At 47.1% G+C, this 15,197-nt stretch overlaps 6 protein-coding genes across 7 annotated transcripts; 4 read left to right on the top strand and 2 right to left on the bottom strand.

Moving 5' to 3' along the window:
- The first annotated feature begins 102 nt into the window (after positions 1-102).
- LOC132262227 (probable RNA-binding protein 19) lies at positions 103-3,012 on the top strand. The gene is made up of 3 exons (XM_059761417.1): positions 103-245; positions 302-1,159; positions 1,222-3,012. The coding sequence occupies exons 1-3, from the start codon at positions 210-212 to the stop codon at positions 3,010-3,012; spliced, it is 2,685 nt and encodes an 894-aa protein (XP_059617400.1). The 5' UTR covers positions 103-209.
- A 105-nt stretch (positions 3,013-3,117) lies between these two features.
- On the top strand, positions 3,118-6,305 carry LOC132262229 (TBC domain-containing protein kinase-like protein). The gene is made up of 3 exons (XM_059761418.1): positions 3,118-3,319; positions 3,383-5,502; positions 5,586-6,305. The coding sequence occupies exons 1-3, from the start codon at positions 3,118-3,120 to the stop codon at positions 5,691-5,693; spliced, it is 2,430 nt and encodes an 809-aa protein (XP_059617401.1). The 3' UTR covers positions 5,694-6,305.
- A 38-nt stretch (positions 6,306-6,343) lies between these two features.
- Positions 6,344-7,923, bottom strand: LOC132262234 (protein ILRUN). The gene is made up of 2 exons (XM_059761432.1): positions 7,376-7,923; positions 6,344-7,313 (listed from the first exon to the last, which is right to left on the bottom strand). The coding sequence occupies exons 1-2, from the start codon at positions 7,582-7,584 to the stop codon at positions 6,731-6,733; spliced, it is 792 nt and encodes a 263-aa protein (XP_059617415.1). The 5' UTR covers positions 7,585-7,923; the 3' UTR covers positions 6,344-6,730.
- A 138-nt stretch (positions 7,924-8,061) lies between these two features.
- On the top strand, positions 8,062-11,546 carry LOC132262231 (WW domain-binding protein 4). 2 transcript variants are annotated; one of them, XM_059761429.1, is made up of 5 exons: positions 8,062-8,175; positions 9,638-9,710; positions 9,777-10,233; positions 10,957-11,254; positions 11,312-11,546. In XM_059761429.1, coding segments are annotated over exons 1-5 (1,050 nt in total). In that variant the 5' UTR covers positions 8,062-8,173; the 3' UTR covers positions 11,532-11,546. The 2 variants fall into 2 exon arrangements, with proteins under 2 accessions (XP_059617412.1, XP_059617413.1); XM_059761430.1 differs by lacking the exon at positions 8,062-8,175 and adding an exon at positions 9,415-9,510.
- LOC132262232 (calmodulin-lysine N-methyltransferase) lies at positions 8,390-9,894 on the top strand. The gene is made up of 2 exons (XM_059761431.1): positions 8,390-9,710; positions 9,777-9,894. The coding sequence occupies exon 1, from the start codon at positions 8,481-8,483 to the stop codon at positions 9,435-9,437; it is 957 nt and encodes a 318-aa protein (XP_059617414.1). The 5' UTR covers positions 8,390-8,480; the 3' UTR covers positions 9,438-9,710; positions 9,777-9,894.
- LOC132262235 (peroxiredoxin 1) lies at positions 11,541-13,514 on the bottom strand. Its single transcript, XM_059761433.1, has 3 exons — positions 13,390-13,514; positions 12,341-12,527; positions 11,541-12,240 (listed from the first exon to the last, which is right to left on the bottom strand). The coding sequence occupies exon 3, from the start codon at positions 12,221-12,223 to the stop codon at positions 11,633-11,635; it is 591 nt and encodes a 196-aa protein (XP_059617416.1). The 5' UTR covers positions 12,224-12,240; positions 12,341-12,527; positions 13,390-13,514; the 3' UTR covers positions 11,541-11,632.
- Positions 13,515-15,197: the final 1,683 nt, after the last annotated feature.

Genomic DNA, 15,197 nt, shown 5'->3' with positions numbered 1-15,197 from the left:
CAAAGATTTGCAGCTTCACCGACCCGAGAGTCCAGGAAATGTGTCACGGAAGTCATGCTGCATATTCGGAAATGTACTCGAATGCTCGCAATATCTGTGAAATCGTGTTGAGCAGTGTGGCAATGGAGTGAAACGAAAACACACGTGGGGCGGATAACAGAGGAAAACAGAGTGTTTTTTCGGTGAAAACTCCATGAAAATCAGTGGAAATGTCAAGGTTAATCGTGAAGGACTTGCCGAAGAAGGTATTCAATCATTTAGTTTTGTAAATAAGGACTAACAGCTGTGATTTTCTCGGCAGATCAATGAACAGCGCATTCGGGAGTTGTTTGGCCAGAAGGGCAGGGTCACGGATGTTCAGCTGAAGCACACACAGACCGGGGTGTTCAGGCGCTTTTGTTTCGTGGGCTACCAGACAGATGATGAGGCTCAAGCTGCTCTCGAGCATTTCAACAAATCCTTCGTTGACACCTCGAGGATCACAGTTGAACTCTGCGCGCCCCTCGGGAAGGCAACAAAGGGGAGAAAGAAGGAAGAAGAGCCCGCCGAGGAGCCTGCGAAAGAGAAGAAAAAACAGCACAGAAGGAAGGGGGAAAAGGAGGAGGAGATCATCAAGGAATACAAAGATGATCCGGAGTTCCAGGAGTTCCTGAAAGTGCACAAAGTGGGGAAGAAAACAGTCTGGGACAATGACACGAGCATAGGAGATAGAAAAGACGCTACACAAGCTCCTGAATCCCCGGACGATGTAAATGAGTCTGGGAATGAGGAAGGAGATGCTAGTGGAGACGAGGACAACAAAGATGTGGAGGAAATGGAGGAAAAAGTAGCTGACAAAGCCATCAGTGACTTGGAGTACATGAAGAGTCTGATGCAGAAGCCAGAAAAAGCCCCCAAAGCCCCCAAAGCCCCACAGGAAGCAAAGAAAAAGCTAAAGGGTTCAGAGAAGGAGAAGGATATCAACTTCTTCACTCTCAAGATGTTCAATCTACCTTACAATACGAAGAGAGGCGATATTCTGAAGTTCTTCAAGCCGCTTAAGCCAAAATCCGTGAGAATTCCTATAAAGGAACATGGTTACTGCTATGTGGGATTTCAGGACAAGAAGGACATGACGAAGGCATTGGCCAAGCACAAAAGCTTCATGAAGGCGAATCAAGTGAGTAAACTGAGAGGAGAAATCATGCATTTTATTTGACAATTTTCCGCGTATATTTGCAGGTGTTTGTTGTGGATTTCACGGACAACAATCGTAAAACATTGCAGAAGAAGCTGGGATTGATGGAGGACGAGAAGAACTCTGACAAGAATCCCAAGTGGGAGAAGCAGAGACAGAGTCTCGCGAGTGAGGAGTCAATTTCTGAATCTGGCAAGATCTACTTCCGCAATCTCACGTACTCAGTCACGGAAGAGGACATTCAGAAACTCTTCGAGACGTACGGACCTGTGGCCGAGGTGAACTTACCAGTGGATTCCCACACGCGCGCGATAAAGGGCTTCGGCACGGTGACTTTCATGCTGCCCGAGCACGCGATTATGGCCTTCAATGAGCTCGATGGCCAGGCGTTTCATGGTCGGATGCTACATCTGCTGCCCGCGAAGGCGGATAAGGAGAAGACGGAGGAGGCTGAGGACAACAACACGGGATCATACAAGCAGAAGAAAGAGCAGGAATTGAAGAAGTCAGCTGGGCTGGCGCACAATTGGAATACACTGTTTCTGGGCGCCAATGCAGTGGCTGAGATCCTGGCCAAGAATTACAGTACCACGAAAGAACACGTGCTAGATTCCGCGACTGGAGGCTCCAGTGCGGCTGTTCGACTCGCTTTGGGTGAGACGCAGATAGTGAGTGAATTGAGACAGTTTTTGGAAGAGAATGGCGTGCGTCTGGAGGCATTTGAGGAGTCGAAAGGGAAGAAAATTCGTTCTAAGAATGTGATTCTGGCGAAGAATTTGCCCGCTCATACGGAAGCAAAGGAACTCAACGAGATCTTCGGCAAATTTGGAGTGCTGGGGAGAATTGTCCTACCTCCCAGTGGAGTCACAGCGCTGATAGAATTTGTAGAACCTTCGGAGGCGAAGAAGGCTTTCATGAAGTTGGCTTACTCAAAATTCAAAGACGCTCCGCTGTATCTTGAATGGGCGCCTGAGAATATCTTCCTTGCGGAGGGTGAAAAGGCAGAAAAGCCTAAGAAAAAGGTTAAGGATGAGCCTCAAGATTTTAAGAGAGAACAGGAGAAAGCACCAGAAGTGTCCGAAGAAGAGAAGAGTGAAGATGAAGACATGAGTAGTGAAGATCCTGAGCCAGACACCACAATTTTCCTGAGAAATTTGAACTTTGGCACGAGAGAAGAGGCTTTGAGGAGACACTTTTCACACTTGAAGCCTATACACATGGTGCAGGTGGCAATGAAGAAGGATCCCGAGGACCCTAGTTCGAAAATTTCTTTAGGCTATGGATTTATTCAGTTCAAGAGGAAATCCTCGGCAGACACCGCCTTGAAAACCATGCAATTCACTGAGATTGAGGGAAACAGAGTTGAATTGAAGAAGAGCGACAGAGTAGTTAAGTCTCAGGTGGAGAGGAAGAAGGACACTGCCAAGCAGACAGGAAGCAAGATTCTGGTGAGGAACATCCCATTTCAGGCGAAGGAGTCTGAAGTCAGGGACATTTTCAAGGCCTTCGGGGAGTTGAGATCAGTAAGACTGCCTCTGAAGGTGACGCCGGGAGAGAAGAGCCATCGAGGTTTCGGATTTGTGGACTACTTCAGCAAGAGTGAGGCGAAGAACGCCTTCAAGAGTCTCTCCCAGAGCACTCATTTGTACGGCAGACGGTTGGTTCTGGAGTGGGCGGCGGCGGACGAGGATGTGACACAGCTGAGGAAGAGGACGGCGAACCACTTTGTGGACTCCAGGGAGAGGAAGAAGAGCAAGAAGAGCGTGTTCGGCGGAAAGGAAGTCACTGAAGCGAAGGAGGATTCGGATGAAGAGCTCACCGTTGACTTTGAATAGGAGACAGCGCCGCTGTGCGGACGCAGCAAGAAGGTGTGTGACAAACACACCGGAGAAATTTTTGTGGGAGGAAAAATTGCGTGATTTTTATAAGAATATAATAAAATGTCACCATGCGTTTCCAAGTGTGTTTCCAATCTGGCCGCCTACACCTTTTTTGCCAGGTGTCACTCAGCTGACACGTGTGGAACCAACGGATTGCCCCTGACGCCAAATTCCATAGCAATTGTTGGCCTGGCGCAGTTCCTCAAGAGCATCAATCATCCGAATTTGTGTGAATTCATTGAGATCATCCGTGGGAAACATGGTAAATAGTCTCTAGAGAAGCTATTCAGTGACTCGAAGTCCTGATTCCTGGTTTCCCTTGCAGAGAGAACGATTGTTGTGTCTGAATACGTGGGAGAACCACTGGCCGAGAGACTCCCAGTGTCATCCACAGCCTGCCTTCAGATCTTCAGGCAAATTGCAGCCGGTCTAGATCACATCCACAATCTGGGCTTTGTGCATCATAATTTGGAACCTGAGAACATCCTCTTGGATGCGGAAAACCGTGTGAAACTCTTCAATTATGGACTGCACTACGTGACAAACAGCGGAAGTTATGTTTCCTTCCCGATCGGGAATGTGCGATACATGTCCCCTGAGAGACTCTTGGGCAGCAAGAACAACATCAAGAGCGACGTGTGGAGTTTGGGGATAATCATGGTGGAGATCATCTTCCAAGTCACCCTCTGGAGTAATCTCAAAATAGCGCAGATCATCCGGAAAGTGCTCAGTCTCTGCAACACAGACAGTGTTCTGGAGAAGATTGCGCGGGAGCAGAAGTTCTTCGACAAGTACCAGGAATTGGATGAGTCTGTGAGGAACCTGCTGGAGTCTTGTCTCTGTATATCTGTAGAGAACCGTCTTCTGCCCGAGGAGATACTGAATCATGCGGTGTTCGAGGATGTTCCCATGACAAAGGAGCGCGATAAGCCTGGTGCATTGCTCCTGAGATGTCCATTGAAGCAGATCTACTACCTGTGGCAGTTGGCTGGCGGAGATGTCCAGGCGGAGCTAAAGAAAGAAGGCCTGATTCGCACTGAAGCGCCTATTCTGGTGATGCCCAGTGTTATTCTGCTAAACGGCAGGATTTGCGGCTCTCCCAGGAGTCAAAGTCACTTGTTTGACAACAGAGTGGTGCATTTGAGTCTGGCGAATTTGACTGAGAGACTGTCTAAGATTAGTAAACTCGCCTATTACCCACTGATCCACACAAACACCGCCTTTCTGGACTTTTATCGGAAGGGCGAGAAGAAGGAAGAATACTTGCCGCTGGTGATCAGGGAGAAAGACACTGAGTATCAATTTCATCGCGTGGTGCTGTTCAGGAGACTCCTAAAGGGCTATCCCTTCACCAGGGATCTCATCATGGCGGAGGCGCAGAAGGACATCCCGCCATTACTCAGAGGGCAAGTCTGGGCGTGTGTCCTGGGCGTTCTGGACAACACTGGCTGCTACGAGAAAATCGACAAGGCCACTCCGACGTCCACAGATCGCCAGATTGAGGTGGACATTCCACGATGTCACCAGTACGACGAGTTTCTGTCCTCGCCAGTTGGCCACCGGAAGCTGAAGAGGCTGCTCAAGGCGTGGGTCACATCTCATACGCAATATGTCTATTGGCAGGGCCTGGACTCCCTCACGGCGCCTTTTCTCTATCTCAACTTCAACAACGAGGAGCGCGCCTTCCACAGTCTCTACAAGTTCATCCCCAAGTATCTGCACTGGTTCTTCCTCAAGGACAACTCCGCCGTGATCAAGGAGTACCTGAGCAAATTCTCCCAACTTACCACATTCCACGAACCTGTGTTGGCCAAGCATCTCGTCACTATCAACTTCATCCCAGAGTTGTTCGCCATTCCCTGGTTCCTTACTATGTTCTCGCACGTTTTCCCTCTGCACAAAATCATCCACCTCTGGGACAAGCTCATGCTGGGCGACCACTCCTACCCGCTCTTCATCGGCATATCTGTGCTGAAGCAGCTGAAGAACACTCTGTTGTCCTCCGGCTTCAACGAGTGCATCCTACTCTTCTCCGATCTGCCGGACATTGTCATGGAGACGTGCGTGATCGACTCCCAGAAGCTGTACGTGTCCACACCCAAGAGTCTCGCGTACCGCAAGTTTGTGCTGCACGAGAAGGAGCTCGGCCAATTCGACGTGCAGGACGTGGAGCTGGAGGATCTCAAGAGGGAGATGTGTCCTCGCATAAGTGCCAACGATCTCGTGGATCTTCATCTCAACTCCCCAGATCGACTGATCGTCATCGACTTGCGCAACTCAGCCGACTTCCGGCGGGCGCATCTCACCAACAGCCTCAACATCCCCTTCACTTCTGTCCTCCTCGGCGACACGCGCCTCAGTGCCCTCGGCACTCCCAATCTGGAGGCCATTCTGGCCAATCGCGTCGTGGCGATTGTCAGTTCTGTCCATGAGAATGCGATTCTGGTGAGTGAAAAATGCTTGATTTTTTTGTAGAAAAGACCTTTATCATCTAATTTACTCAATTTTCCATACAATCGTCTCAACAGTTTTCAAATTTCCTCGTGGATTGTGGCGTCAGTGGAGTCTGCATTCTCCACCGTGGCTTCAACGTTTTGCACTCTTTCTGCCCAAATGTACTGAAGACATCGCAATGACTTTCACACTTCCCCTATTCACAAACAATCTCGTACCAAAATTAGTGCGACACCAAATCTCCCAATAAAATGCAATTTTTTTTACCCCACAAATGCAAAGTTTGGTGACTTGGGAAAATTATTCAACATCAGTGGCGCAGTTTGCGGGCAATATAACAGAATAAAAATAAATGTATATCCAAAAATACAAAAAACTTTTCAACAATAAACGAATGTAACAATTTTATATAGATTTGTGAGGAAATTCTGTGCTTTAAAGGCTCTGACGCACAGATTGAATCTCATGTTTCCCTAGCGTTGGCATCGCATTGAAAACTTAATCCTCCCAGAGCTAGTCTTATTTATAAGCAGGATTTTGAAAAGTTTGGTAAAAAGTGCCTGATAAAACAGTTATAGAAGACATTCAATGTATTTAGAAATTTTTTTCTGCTATGAATGCGGAATAAAAGGGACTGAAAGGATGCAAAATAAGCAGCATTTGCTGGATATTATGTTACAGGGAATGTTAAAGCCACGTAGATACAGAGGAGTTGCAAGGATCAATGGTTAAATTCATGCATTCATACTAAATTGCAAATGTTTAGAGACGTTCCAGCGGTAAGATAAAGACTAGGGACTACTTTGGAGTTGAGTGATTGCTTTTAGGTAATATTTTGGCACTTGGGAAATATTCAACCGTCGCTTTGCCAACTTCAACGCAACGCCAACGATAGCCTTTGTCTGACTGAATGTTTTCCGTGTCCGCTACGCCACTGGTGCTCACGATGGAAATGCTCGAATCGCCATAATTTTAATTTGGTCAGAGATTTGTCACTCCTTCGCGTACATTGGAAAATCTTCTCATGGAGATTTGAAGGAAATAACGGAAAATCGCATTTATGCTCCCAATAGAATTTTGTATATACCTCAAGAATAATTTTGGAAGGAATTAAAGATGTGAAAACAACAGCTTTCTCCCCTTACGATGCTTTACAAGTACAATTTATACCTCTCACTCGTGCTGCGGGCGCCGTCGGGAGTCCTGGGGCCTCCCCCAATCACATTTCCGTGTCCTCGGAGGGGCCGGGCGGCGGGGGCGGCAGCGCGATGCCCTGCGAGGCGGGAATATTGGGCCACCCCATGAAATTCGATTGGTGCGGCACGAGATCCATGCGTGTCTCCGGCCGCGTCTCGTTCGCCCACAGATTCTGCAGGCGCTCCTCGATCTCCTTCGTCTGCGCCGCGCTGTCCTCCGGCCGGATGTTGGGCGCATTCTCGTCCACCTCGGCCATCGCCCAGAGCGTCTCGCCGTAGAACATGCCGCAGGGCGTGCTCATTCGCCACTTGTACTGATGCACGCCCGGCTCGGCCGGCGATACCAGCCACACGTCGATGCGCGCGGACTCGCCCGGCTTCAGTCGCTTGACAGGTACTCTGGTTTTCTCCGTGGGTGAGACGAGGTGCAGGTAGCATCCCTCCGGCCACGTCTCGTCGCCGTCGTTCAGCACCATCCACGTCTGGAGATAGTTGGTGCTGGGGCGGATCTTGATGAGCTCCGTCACATTCACCAGCACCTTCATGGAGAAGGTCTTGAGGCCCGTGTAGTAGTCGAAGTAGCATCCGACCGCGGCGTGAAGGTTCCTGCAACAAGACAAAGCGCTCATGACCGTTCAGTCGCTGCAAATCATCCTCCTTTGTCTCACCAGTTGTTCATGTCGAGGAAGAACTTTGCCGTTGTGTAGCTGATCTGCTGGCCAATGATTTGCTGCAGCTGGTTTATCAGCTCCTCGTGATCCGTCGTGCCCAGGCAACTGAATGACTGCAGGAGGGTTTGGTCGATGTCGTCCTGAGCCCGCGGCTCCGGGGAGGCCCTCTGGCCACTGCTGTCATTGCAGATCTCATCCACATCCATTTTTCTCCGCCGCTCTTCCCGCAAATCACACACAAACTTGTCCACTCACGCTTTTCTCAATTGCCCATGGAAGAACGCACTATTCAGGGACTTTGGTAAACTTGCAGCACTCGAAAAACTCACCAGTTTTTTTTTTACTAAAAGCAAATAAAAAATGACAATCGCGTTGGAAAAATTGACATGCGAATGTCAAGGAAAATTCCCCCTTGAGGTTATGAAGTTGGCAGTCAATTTAAATTTACGCGATTTTGCTAGACACATTACGCCCGCGGATTACACTGATAGTTTTTGGAAATAGATTCATTTGGGACGCGGCAATACCTACGTACTGTTTCATCTTGCGTTCTGTACTTTCCTTTTTAATTTCGCGTCTTTCATTGTGCAGAAATTCTTTTAGTTTTCGAATACATTACACGCGTGACACGAGCGTAATAAAAGAAATTGACGCGCGGCAGTCAAATGAGCGCTGGCAACACCAAAACGTTTGTTCTCTGTCGTCAGTGGAAAATCAAAACAATCGTGAGGAATTCCGTGAAAATCGCCAAGAATTTCTATTTATTCCGCGACGAAGCCATAAGTAATCGGAAATATGTGAGTATAGCCAGCGCGTTGTCACATCCGCGGGGAAATTTATCTGGGATCAGTGTCTTTAGGCTGTTTATATTTGTGGCCTCTGGGCAGAGCGATTTGCCATTATCAATCACTGCCACCTTCTTCATTGCGCGATTTTATTGTCCACCGCGATAATTGGTGAGTGATTGGGCGGGCAAAGGAGGCTTCGGGAGTGGGAGAGGGTGTGCGGCTGGCGAGAGAGGGTCTCGCGGCATAATTGAGAAAATTGGGTCAATTCCAATACTGACTCGAGGTGTCCCATTAATTTGAGTCATGCAGGCCACATGCCGTCAGTTGGGACTTGGCGCCAGTCGCGAGAGCACTTGCTCTGGGCCAGGATGGAGGGATGCAGTGACAGTGTCCAGGGGAGTATCAAGGAGATCCTCAAGGTGCTGGACCGCAGGAAGGAGGAGTGCGACGAGCGGAAAGTGAATGCGCGCCAGAGATGGAGGATCCTGGCCAAGGCGATCAAGTGGCGATTCCCCTCGGTGCCCCGATTCGGGGGCTTTGATCTCGTCAGCATCAGGCAGATCGCGCTAGAGCATCCTGAGAACTGGAATGAGTACAAAATCATCCTGGGCACGGGATACACGGTGAACGTGCACCGCATGAGGCCGAAGATCACGGCGAAGGATCTGATGGGATTCAACAACACGGGCAACATTTGCCTGTGGCCCAGCGAGGAGGCGCTCTCGTATTACATACTGGAGAACCTCAAGGACTTCCAGGACAAGTGGGTTCTCGAGCTGGGCGGCGGCATGACGTGCCTGGCGGGACTTCTGGTGGCGAAGTATGGCAATCCGTACGGCGTCCACCTCACGGATGGCAACAACATCTCCGTGGATAACGTCCGGAGATCTCTGCGCCTCAATCCGATCAATTGCTACATAAAGTGCTCTAATTTGCCTTGGGAGCGCTCTCGAGAACTCCATCCGGGCGATGAGAGCAAGTTCGACTACATCTTCTCGGCGGATTGTGTGTTTTTCGATGAGTCGCGGTCTGCCCTAGTGGATGCCATTCAGTTCTTCCTGGCTCTGGAGGGGACTGCTCTCGTGATAGCCCCGAAACGGGGCCAGACGCTGGACTTATTCGCCTCTGAGGCTTCGGCAAGGGGACTGAAGTGCCGCCCGATGCGGAAATACAGTGATATTGTGTGGATGAAGCACCTGGAGTTGACAATGACGGCGCAATACTGTGAAGACATGCACTATCCCATTTTGGTTCTGGTTACTAAGATTTAGAGATTGTTCCCACAGATATTTGCAATGCATTCCACAAGTTCTTGGCATGATTTTTGCTCTCGTTCTTTCTAATGTGATTATCAGTTCAGGCTGGGGCGATTGGGTCTAAGAATAGAGCTGCAATTGCTCCCTCCTGTTTCTTTATCTCAGTGCGATTGATTCATATGCTAATTACAACCTTTTCTCGCCTTTTCCACAAGGGCTGACTATTGGAAGTCCAATGAGAGGAAGTTTTGTGACTTCTGCAAGTGCTGGATTGCCGACAATAAGCCCGTGAGTATTAGTGTGCCGATGTTTGTGCGATAATTGTCTATTTATCGTCTTCTCATTTTCCTCAAGAGTATCCAATTTCACGAGAATGGACGGCGACACAAGGCGAATGTGGAGAAGAGGATATCGGAAATTAGTAAGAAGGCGGCAAAGGATGAGAAGAGCAAAAAGAAGATGGACATCGAGCTGAGGAAGATGGAAGAGGCCGCCATGGCAGCCTATGCTCAGGACATTCACCGCAATGCAGACATGACTTCGCAGAATATCAACAGAAGTCTGAGAGAGGCCGAAGTGCATCCGGACAGCATAGCGTCCACGTCCAGGACGGAGGATGTGCCGGTTGGGCCGCAGAAGCCCGTGGATCCGCTTCTGCCGCCCATGGACCCACAAGAGCTAGCCTTCATCCAGGCACAGAAGGCGGCGGCAGCGGCACAAAAGTTGGAGGAGAGCGGCGAGGATCCGACTTTGTGGTGCGAAGCCAAGACTCCAGAAGGGTACACATACTACTGGAATGTGAAGACAAACGGTAAGTGAACGACGCGAGTCAAATTGGAATATGGCGTTATGTAAGTAATAAAATTAATACCAACTCTTGGCATATTGCCCTTAATACCAGGTCACCAGGTTGCCACCGCTCGACTTGTGTACACGTTATTTTTATATCTCTCCAACCATCTACTTTGCATTTCATCTGTCTTACACGCCGAATTGCAGCCATTCGGCAGCATGATATTTTAATTAAACTTATTGATATATCCGGACTTCAGTGCCAAACCGTTTGTGCGACTCTGCAGTGCTTCCATGCTGTGTAGGATGACTTTTGTGCATTTCATCTTGAGATTTGAGATATTTTAGTGTGCATAAGGCGATATTTAGCGAGACGGACGAGTAATGAATGATCCAATGCACTCTTAAGTGGGGTTTTCAAGTGTGTCTGAATCATTAAATGGTGCAATTATCCTTTTAATACAGAAAATAGACACAATTCTCGTTTAAATCTCTACTACATTCAAATATTTCTGAAAAACAATATTGTTGGCATCTAAATTTGAGAGGATATCAAGATATTTTGATATAATTAATTGAATAGCTGCATCCAGCATTTGTAACAGCTTCTATGACAATGAAATTCAATGCAAAGTAGAAGCAATGAAAACTGTAAATTGATGAACAATTAAATCATGTGTAATTGCGGAATAGTTGCTCAATTGTTCAACAAAACTGATACTTAAATTTGCATCTCTTGCAGAATCTGTTTGGGAGGCGCCCAAGGAGGGCTTCTTGTCTCTGGATGAGTACAACAAAATCAATGATGCGGCCGTGAAGCAGCAGGAGCAGCAAGTGGCCAAGGAGACACAATTCCATCGAGACAATGCCGATGAGTTCGTTGCCAAAAACATGCGAGAGCGCCTGAAGCATCGTCGCGTGAAGGACGACGATGACAGCATAAGCGCAAAGTGGGCGAAGCAGGAGGACTTCCAGGCGGTGGACACATTCGTCTCGCCCACTGCCGGTCCGTACGGGAAGTGGCAGACAGTTGCGAAGACGTGAGTCCTTGTGTGGCGGAATTGGCGGCAAAGTTGTGACGTTTCCGAATGTTTCAGGGAGGAGAAGCGCGTGGATCTGCAGCTGCCAAAGACAAAGTTTGCACCTGCCTATGTGCCGCCGGTTGCGGAGCCGCCGCCGCCGGAGAGGGTGAGAAACTTCAAGGAGAAGGTGATAAGTCTGGACAGCGCGACGGCCTCGAGTGTTCCAGGTTTCTTCAAGAAGCGCAAAATTCAGTTTGGAGTGAGAAACACGCGGCAGAGATTGAATGATGATTAAATGAGAGGATTGCTTGTGAAATTCGTGTTTATTCAATCTCCAGTGACTGGGTGTAATACTCGCTATAATCCTGGTTGGTGCTTCTTTGGGGTGGTTTGGTTTCAATTGAAGGTAGCCTCGAAGAACTCCTTGGATTTGACGGTGTCCGGGTTGATGGTCTTGCTGCCGGGCTGCCAATTGGCTGGGCACACCTCGCCGTGAACGTCCGTGAACTGGAATGCCTTGAGCAGACGCAGTGTCTCGTCAACAGACCGCCCAACTGGCAGATCATTCACGGTGATTTGGCGCAGCCTCTGCTGCCCGTCGATGATGAAGAGCCCTCGGTAGGCGATGCCCGTCTCCTCGTTCAGCACTCCGTACTCCTTTGAGATTCTCATGGACTTGTCAGAGAGCAGCGGCAGGGCGATCTTGCCCAGGCCTCCCTCGCGCCGGGACAGCTGCGTCCAGGCCAGGTGGGAGAAGTGGGAGTCCGTGGAGACTGCCACAACCTCACATCCGATTTCGTGAAACTCGCTCATGCGCTCTGAGAACGCGATGATCTCGGTGGGGCAGACGAAAGTGAAGTCCAGCGGGTAGAAGAGGAGCACCAGGTAGCGCCCCTGGAAGTCCCCCAAGCAAATATCCCTCAATACTCCGTTAACCACAGCGGTTCCGGAGAAATCGGGCGCAGCGCGTTGCAATGGTGGCGTCATGATTCACACGCGTTTTCCTGGAATTGCGCAAGTTGGGAAAATCCCGTGAGAAAATGCACTTTACAGCACTTTTCCGCGCGCGTGGAGACCGAGGGGATTGACTCTGGTGATACTCACGCTTTTCTGAGGGCTTCCTGTAGCACAAAATCAGCAAAATTAATTGAGCCGGCTGACGACGCTCCCGTTTCGCTCCAATTCCACAGAGACAATGTGATCGATCTCCTTGAGTTTGCAGTGCGAAGCCGAAGGGGTAGAAGGTCGTCGAAAAGCGGTGCGCGTCTCTGCTGGATTTGTGCAAAATACACTGGAAAAAAGCCGTGGAAGTTGCTAAATTTAGAAAAACCGCAGATTTTTAACGCAAAAATAGCATTTTTATTTTTATACAAATCCTCTCTGTTTACTTGGCATGCTTGACATTGAGATAGTATGAGATCTCCTGGGTTGGCTTCGGACAAAATAAATTTATTTAGGGAACAGTGAGGCAATTTTGGATGAAAAGACAACAATTTGTGCTTTGATAGTCAACCAAAAAATAAGCGCGAATATATTTTAAAAGTGTTAGGAATTAAGGAGAAAAAAATTGAAATGTCGCGAAAAAACGTTGCAGTACAAAACAACCTTTGTTTATGTTTCGCGTGATAGGCAAAATTTGATTACATCGCTGCTTTACAATTTCATGGAAGTGACTCAAAGTCAAATACACAAAAGCGAGACTATAATACAGCTTTGCATTTGTATTTTACTCTTACCGTGTTATCGCACAAGGAAAAGATCACAATTAAATTGCAGTAAAGTATGCAATAGAATAATTTTTCAACGATTTAGCAGTATTTTTATATAAGTATTGTTCATTTGATAGGAAAAGCCCTACTAAAACAAAAATTGAGGACAATGCATCAGAAATACAGTAAACGATTTATTTGCTCATGTTTCCCGTATTTATTGAACTAATTTCGATACTTTCCCTCATATCTAATATTTGTATACATGTTTCTGGAAAAAGTATGTAGAAGCCTTCTGTGGGCGGTGTGAAAAACTCACTACGTGCTGGGAAGTTTAAGTCAATATTATTAGAAATTGATTTTTGTCTACACCGACTTTTCCACCGATATTTTCATTCTTTTTAGATGCTAAACTTCAGAATTAAATTTGTACCACAAACTTACATCAGTTTTGGCACAAGCAAATCTTCCGGACAAGTTGTAAATCTTTGAAATTGCACGAACTGTTCGTTCACAGCCACCTTCACTGATTTACTGACTTCAAGTAGTGAAATAATGCATCGATAGAGCCAAAAGGTAGTGGCAAAATGCCGGCTCGATGTAGTGATAAGAATTTGCGTCGATCACATTATTCCCAACTATCTTTACGCTTTCATCAGCATTTTATTGCATATAGACTTAAATGGTTCTCTCTCCAAGTTTAGAGGTTCTTTGACCCAAACGAAGGGTCAGACATTGAATCTGTACAGCGCTTTATCGGTGTTTAGTAACCTAATTTCCCAAAACTATGAAAACCCCTTCGAGCTGTAAGATATTCAATATCTCAACCACATTTGCTCGCCGTAAGTGTTTTGGTTGAACCGATGAAGCCTCGGGCCATATAATAACTGAAAACAAAGAGATGAACTCCAATTCCAGCGTTGATTGAAATGGTCCGGTCTAAATATCGAATGGATTATGCAAATTCTTATCACATCTCATATGTAAGATAGGATGAAATGAGGGCGCAGTTGAGATTAGCTGATTGCCGTCTGAGTAGTTGTGAAGAAAGTTTTTTGAGATGTGAGCGGAAAAAAAGGCACAGAATAGACAAAACTGGCCATTATACAATTGCGTGTTGGGCATGAATCTAATTCCAACTCGTGTGGAAGGTCAGGTTCTGGGTTATCGGAATTGCCGTTTCACTTCAAACTCTAAACATGGGCAAATCGCCCAAGACGGCAGAGGACAAAACAGACAAATCGTCTTCCAAATCACAGTACTTTGGGAGAAAAAAAGCTCAAGATCCAAGAGCAATCAATACTTTTCCCCTGAGAGGCACAATGAGCAGTACAATTGCTGTCGGAGTGGCAATAAAATAATGTAATAAAATCTATCTCAAAAGGGAGGACAAGAGTTTATTGCTAATCCTGCGTATTTTCTTCCTTTTCCCACACGATGTACAGAGAGCTTATTGGTGTGCTGTAAGGAGGTGTCTAATGGGATTCTTGACAGTAATTAAAATGATGTAAAAGAAAGGAGTTGGGATTATTTGCAGAAAATCAATAAATTCACTGTTCCGTCTACAAATCCATAATTTCCTCAGGGAATGTGAAGGAAATCATCTGCCTTTTGTTGGACAAAAGAGCTCGTAGAGTGGATATTCATCAATCAAACTTCGATTGTGATAGAACAGAATTGACGCATGTGGATTATATTTTGGGGTTTTGGGCAGCGCTCGATGCTTCCGGACTGATGTCATGCCATAATCTCGCAAAATTGTTTAAAAAGACACTTTCTTCGCATGGTATGGGCTTTTTACGGGCTCTTTTTTCACACCCTCAGAGGAGAAATATTAGTCTTTTGCACATCTTGATTCTTTTACAGCATTTAAGTTGCTCTCTAACAGCCCATGAGACGCCTTCTTATGGCCATCCTCGGGCTCTCTGTCACATGAATGATGTGAGGAAGCAAGAAAAGAGGCACAGTATTAGCAATAAACTCCTGTCCCTTTTGAGAAATATTTTATGGCTTTATTTTATTACCTTTCTCACCAGCAATACTACATATAGTGCGCCTTAATGCCCATTTTTGCTCTCAGGAGGAAAATTATTAAATTATTTTCCGCGTCTCGTCCAGAACCCTATGTTTGTGGAATGCTGAAAAGGACATTTTGCTTGAAATCCTGCAATATGACACATTAGAATACAATCGAAAGCTTTCTATACTTCATTAACTGAACTTTAGTTATTTAGTAAATAATTTAATTTGCG

Source organism: Phlebotomus argentipes, unplaced genomic scaffold (genome assembly GCF_947086385.1).
Source record: "Phlebotomus argentipes unplaced genomic scaffold, Phlebotomus argentipes genome assembly contig_15, whole genome shotgun sequence".
Classification (NCBI taxonomy): Eukaryota; Metazoa; Arthropoda; class Insecta; order Diptera; family Psychodidae; genus Phlebotomus; species Phlebotomus argentipes.
The sequence above is the reverse complement of the archived record's forward strand: the minus strand, read 5'-3'. Positions and strand labels throughout refer to the sequence as shown.